This window comes from Aedes albopictus, chromosome 2 (genome assembly GCF_035046485.1).
Source record: "Aedes albopictus strain Foshan chromosome 2, AalbF5, whole genome shotgun sequence".
Lineage (NCBI taxonomy): Eukaryota > Metazoa > Arthropoda > Insecta > Diptera > Culicidae > Aedes > Aedes albopictus.
The window spans coordinates 418,362,576-418,369,433 of NC_085137.1; the positions used below are offsets into that span (position 1 = coordinate 418,362,576).

The 6,858-nt window shown below is 38.1% G+C and overlaps 1 protein-coding gene across 1 annotated transcript; it reads left to right on the forward strand.

Moving 5' to 3' along the window:
• The first annotated feature begins 262 nt into the window (after positions 1–262).
• Positions 263–5,346, forward strand: LOC134288496 (uncharacterized protein K02A2.6-like). The gene is made up of 2 exons (XM_062853535.1): positions 263–1,518; positions 5,143–5,346. The coding sequence occupies exons 1-2, from the start codon at positions 304–306 to the stop codon at positions 5,227–5,229; spliced, it is 1,302 nt and encodes a 433-aa protein (XP_062709519.1). The 5' UTR covers positions 263–303; the 3' UTR covers positions 5,230–5,346.
• Positions 5,347–6,858: the final 1,512 nt, after the last annotated feature.

The following is a 6,858-nucleotide window of genomic DNA, read 5'->3' on the forward strand; positions in this document are numbered from 1 at the left end:
CTTGGGGGACCGGTGCTTTTTGAGGAGTTGAAATTGTTGTATCCTAACAAAGATTTGAATACAATTGATTATGATGAAATGGTCCAGAAATTAAAAGAACGTTTTGACAAAACAGAGCCAAATATGCTTTATCGTTATAGGTTTCATAATCGCAGCCAGGGCATTGAGGAATCAGCAGAAAATTACATTCTTGCAATAAAGTTGTTAGGGGAAAACTGCGGATTTGGTGATCATAAGAATGAAGCTATATAGGATCGCATTATTTTAGGTTTGAGGGACGAAGAACTGAAAAAGAAATTATTAATGGAAGACGGAATGAATCTTGAAGAGGTGGAAAAAAGGGTTGTGAGAAGTGAGTTGGCCAATTTGAGAGCAAAATATTTAGGAGATGACGGTTCAAGAGTGTTTTCAATCCAACACAGGCTAGGTGTGAGAAATAATGAGTACGGAGAGAGTAGCGGTTACAGGCAAGGGAGAACATTTGTTCGTTTCAGTAGTAATAATCGTAGAAGTAGTCGTGACCGAAGTGGTGGTAGGATGCAAAGAACAGACAATACATATAGTCGTGATAGATACAATAATAATGGCCGCGATAGGTATAACAACGGATACAACAATAGACGTCCAGACATGCGTCCAGACCACTCACAATTGACTTGCAACTACTGTAAACGGTTGGGACATATCAAGCGAAACTGCAGGTTATTAAAAGGATCACAGGGGTCACAGGGATCACAAGCGATAAATTTGGTTGAAGAGGAGAATTTAGACAAAGTAGATGGTACCTATGATTTTAAACGATTAAAAATTGATTCAAAGGACTCAGATAGCGATGAAGAAATCTATCCCTGTATGATGATAGGTACTATAAATCATATTAACGAACCTTGCTTAGTAAACGCTTTGATAGGTAACCATAGACTGCAGATGGAGATTGATTGCGGTGCAGCAGTCTCCGTTATGAGTGGCTGTACTTATTCCACAACATTTTCTCACTTAAAAGTTTTGCCTTGTAAAAGTAAACTAGTAGTGGTCAACGGAGAAGCTTTGGATATTTTGGGTAAAATTTTCGTAAATGTTTGGTTGAATAACAAGGAACAACAAGTGTCATTCATCATTTTGAACAGTAAGCACAATTTCACTCCATTAGTTAGACGTAATTGGTTGGACATTTTTTATACTGGATGGAGGCAGGTATTTTCAAAACCATTGTTGGTAAATAACATCGACGGAGCAGCCGGTACCACCAGATATGATCCAGGTAGCATTAAAGTAATGTTTCCAAATGTTTTTAAGAAAGACTTAAGTCAACCAATTATAGGGCACGAAGCAAACCTCACTTTAAAAAAAGAGGCACCAATTTTTCGTAAGGCATACGACGTACCGTACAGGCTTAGGGATAAGGTGTTGAAACATATGGAGCATTTGGAAGAACAGCGAATCATAACACCAATCGACGTTAGTGAATGGGCTTCCCCAGTGGTGATCGTACTTAAGAAGGACGGAGACATACGCATGGTAATTGATTGTAAAGCATCCATTAATAAGGTCATAATTCCCAGCACGTATCCTCTTCCATTAACGCAAGACATTTTTGCATCTCTTTCTGGGTGTAAATATTTTTGTTCTCTCGATTTGACGGGTGCGTACACACAACTTCAACTATCTGAAAGATCTCGCAAATATATGGTCATTAATACGATCAAAGGTTTATTCACTTATAATCGATTACCACAAGGAGCGTCTTCGTCCGTTTCCATTTTCCAGCAAATTATGGACAACATTTTAATAGGTTTAGAGAACGTGTGCTGTTATTTAGATGATGTTTTAATAGCTGGAAGAACAATAGAAGAGTGCTATGAAAAGTTAATTTGCGTCTTGAATAGATTAAATAAAGCCAACATAAAAGTAAATTATGAAAAATGTAAATTTTTCGTACAGTCCTTGGCGTATTTAGTCCACATAGTAACAGACAAGGGTTTATTGCCTTCACCAGAAAAAAATTCAACAATTCAAGCAGCAAAACCTCCAACAAATGTTTCAGAGCTAAAAGCTTTTTTGGGTTTAATAAATTATTATGGAAAGTTTGTTCCGCATCTGGCTTCAAAACTGAGTTGCCTTTATAACCTTCTGAAAAAAAAATGCTAGGTTTCATTGGGGAGAGGAATGTCAAAGAACGTTTTTGAACTGCAAGGAATCATTGATTAATGCCAACATTTTAGAATTTTATGACCCAGCAAAACCTATTGTTGTCGTGACAGATGCCTGCAATTATGGTTTAGGGGGAGTTATTGCACATGTTATTGACGGCCAAGAAAAACCAATTAGTTTTACTTCCTTTTCGTTAAATTCCGCCCAAAAATCATATCCTATTTTACACCTGGAGGCTTTGGCTCTTGTATGTACTGTGAAAAATTTCACAAATACTTGTTTGGGCAGCGGTTCACAATTTATACAGACCACAAACCACTTTTAGGGATATTTGGAAAGGAAGGAAAAAATCAGCTATGTGTAACTAGACTACAGCGTTATGTAATTGAGTTATCAATATATGATTTTAACATAGTTTACAGACCAGCTTCTCATATGGGAAATGCGGATTTTTGTTCGCGTTTTCCTCTAGCACAGGATGTTCCAAAGAATTTAGAGACTTGCATTATTAACAACATATTTTTTTTAACGATTTCCCTTTGAATTTTACATCGATTGCTGTAGAATCAAATATGGACCCTCTTTTAGTAAAAATAAAATCATTTGTTACAAAGGGTTGGCCATCAAGGTTGGAAAAACCTTATAGAGAACTGCTTTCCTTGAAAGATAATCTAGAGGAATCGGGTGGTTGTTTATTGTACAGAGATAGGGTTTTTATTCCAAAATCATTACAGTATCAAACTTTGAAACTTTTACATGCAAACCACAGCGGCATTGTAAAAATGAAGCAGGCTGCCAGGCGCAGTGTATTTTGGTTAGGAATAAATTCTGACATAGAAAAGTTTGTAAGCACCTGTCAGGCATGCCTGCAGATGTCGGTAATTCCGGCAAAGCCTGAAACAACACCTTGGATTCCAACGACACGTCCATTCAGCAGATTGCATGCTGATTTCTTCTTTTTTGAAAGACTAACTTTTCTTCTGGTGGTTGATAGTTATTCAAAGTGGTTAGAGATTGAGCTCATGCGCTTTGGTACTGATGCAAGTAAGGTTGTCCGTAAATTTGCATCAATATTTGCTAGGTTCGGCCTACCAGATGTTCTTGTCACAGATGGGGGCCCACCTTTTAATTCCGGGACTTTTACGTCTTTTATGGAACTCCAAGGAATTAGGGTGATGAAAAGTCCGCCATATAATCCCAACAGTAATGGCCAAGCGGAACAGATGGTAAGAACCCGGGTAGAGGAAAAGAGCTCAATAATGGCATATTTTGATATTGAGATCAAAATGTGGTATCGGTTTGATTGACATAAGAGATAACCCAAGTAACCAGTAAGCATTTAAAATAGCATTCCTCCAGCATTATAGTAGTCCTTACGACAAGGCATTTAATGCTAATTGACCGTATATGCGCCTATAGTGCTACCCCACAGCAGGTTTTGGCAAAATAACGGGCTGTCTGAGTGCAGCACCTTCAGGAACGTCGTATCAAAATGTCAAAAAAGCGTAACGCCTCTTCCAGCAAAAAAAAACAAAAATAGATTTATGTCTGCTTCTCGCTCTCTCAGCGTTCCCGCTTCCTCGTCCTTGCACACTCCAGCTGATGATAGGTAGTACCTTTTTGCATGTTTTAGCAGTTATTGGTGTTTGAACTTACGATCCGGAGATTACTCAATCATGTTTGCTGCTCAAGTTTCTGCTCCACGCTCCAGAATATGCTACAGGTGTTCCGATGTCGTGCGTTGATTTTATCCCCAATATAAAGAATGATCTGAAACTGAAAACAGCTTCAGTTCCAACACCCAAAACTTGTTATCAAATGGATTTTTTATTTTGTAAACAGCACTTTCGATCCCTCTCCGATCTATGGCATATGATTGCCTCTTGCGAATAATCTTATGATCCGCCAAGGTTTCCACCAATTCGGTACATATTTTCCGACGAAATGAGAATGATAATGGCCATGTTCCCAAACCAAACCAGCCGCAGCAATGTTTTCTGCTGAGCTTTTGGGTGAAAGGGAAAAAACGAATAAGCATCTCAGATGTGCTAATTTGTCAACAGAGGCATAAACCCTGTAAGAGAGAGACAGCATGCGCTGTCAAACGCATAACATATCTCCCATACTCTTTGCTCTTAGCATTTGAAGAGCAGTTGAAAAGCATTCTGAATGCTTCCGAGCAAAAACACCTCAAGCAGTTGAAATGCTAATTAACGGTCACAAGCTTTTGAGTAGCACAGCTTATGCTAATTCAAGGCAGCTATGCATTCGAACTGCTTTTGTAGGGCAGGAAGCAGTTGAAATGCTTTTAACGGTCTACTGCACGGCTTATTCAAATGCTTAGTGGTCAGCTGGGAAAAGTTCAAAAAATAATATCTGAAATTTACTCCTGGAACATCATTATCAGATCATATTTAAATCTTGTAAGATCTAACCAATTGCTGCGAGCTATTCGTTTGATCTTGAAATATCAAATTTTGATATTGTTCAGATGTTTCAGGAACATTTTTCAGATATTATTCTTTGATCTTTTATCTCTTATGTCAATCAAGCCAATATCATGATTTGATAGTCAGTACTTCACCTCTACCCGGGAACCGTTAAGGACGTTTTTAAAAAGTTTCTTTTAGACCCACAGACGAGATCTTTGCCAATCGAAGATCGATTGATATACATTTTAGGAAACTACAGAAATACATGTTGTTCTGATGGTGAGTATCCATCAGAAAAGTTATTGGTTTACAAACCTAAATTGCTCTTAGACCTGTTACATCCTGACAAACATTACAAGACATATTTAGCAAAGCCTCCAAAAGAAGATAATCAGACGATAGTTGATGTTGGTACGCCTTCACATGATCCTTTTTCTAATTTAATCTCAGGGGATGAAATATTATACAAAAATCCCAACAAAAAAGAGATTGGAAATTGGATTAAGGCAAGTTTTGTGAAAAGGGTCTCACGAAATGTTTTTCTTATTTCTATTGGCAGACACACGATGAATGCTCATCGGAACCAGATCAGGATAACGAAGAAACGCGAGGGAAGCACTATGATCCGAGTGGCCCTTCCGAGTAGTAAGCGGCCCAGAGAGGTTTCAAGTTCGGATGATGAGGAGTTTCTGGATTTTCCCAATGAGCCGAAGCCAATTTTCCCGGAGATTGGAAACCCTGAACCCGAAGCAGTTAGACGGAGGAATAACCCAAGTAACCACGAAGCCGTATATAAGTGCACCAATTTTGCCATATATTGATAATTAAAATTGTGAATATAATGCTGCATTACTTTAAACACCTCATTAAAGTAATATTAAAGCCGAAAAGGGCCCCACTAAAATCCAATTAGTGCCACATATTGCAGCACGCTGACAGCCATTGCTAAAGTAACATAAATGCATGTGCTGTACATTTGCATTTGCACATGCTTGATACGTGCAACTAGAAAAACCAAAACAAAAATCTATTTTTAGCACCGGTTTCGTTATCGACGGTACTGATGCCCACGTGAATGTTTTGACCATTATTTTTTTGTCGCCGGGTCGGGAGTCGAACCAGAAGTGTTGAAGACCGCTAGATGAGTTCCATACGCACTGGTGCCTTGGACCGTTTCTGCTGCAGTGATAACAACAGATATTTCATTAACTTAAAGGAAACTGTTCTTCTGTCTCAATCATTGCAGTAGAGGGCAAAACGACTATGTCATATGTAATAGAATACAGTAATTTATCACAATCTGATAAATTACTGATAAATACATAATGCATTTTCGAAGATATTTAATCAATATAAGAAAATGAAAAGCACGATTAAAACACCCTTCGCTTCGCATACTGCTCATATGCCAATTGTGGTTTCCATCATTTATTGGCATGTGATAGCAACCTACAGAAAAGAGAAAAGGTCATCTTTAAAAAGGTTTTGCTGTCGTCGATCGGTGGCTCAAACGGGATTAAGTTGGCCGGGAGTCGAACCAGAAACGTTGAAGACCGCTTGAGTTGACCGTAAAGTTGTTCAATCTTCTTGATTTCATTTGTTTACCATTAGAGTCAAGCTTTTATAATTGTATTGTTAGAGCAAACTTTGCTAGTTTGTGCATTGCATTTGTTCAGTTTTTGCAGTGTTGAATTATTGAAGTATCTTATATCACCATTTAATGAACCCTAATGTAAAGAAAAATGCAATGCATCATTACATTGATAATGCCAATCTAAAGGATTATTGCATGACAAGTGTGGAATTACTGCATTTCGCATTGCAAACATAGGCGCCAACTTAGGGGGGGCAGGCATGATTTTGCCCCCCCAATATTTGACGATTTTTAATGATTTTTCGATTTTCCCATACAAAAAATCAGAAAACCCAGGCTTGCCCCCCCAATAATTTGACCAAGTTGGCGCGTCTGATTGCAAAGGTTGATATTCAGTCTAATTCGTGCAATGATATAATGCTTGTGGTTACTTGGGAAGATACCATGTTTACGAAGAGAAATAATCACGCGAAGTGTTTCGCGTTCGAAAGCTACCACGAGAGAGGAGCCGCCAAGCACGGTGTAAAGTGAAAGGAACTAGAAGTGTTTTGCAATTATTGAAATTTTCGCTATCGCGTGATCGGATTTTACAAACTAAAAGAAGTGCTATCAAGTTTATTGAGTTCAAAATATTTATGTAATTGTTTATTGAATTGCGGATCTAGAATGTAAGGATTAATA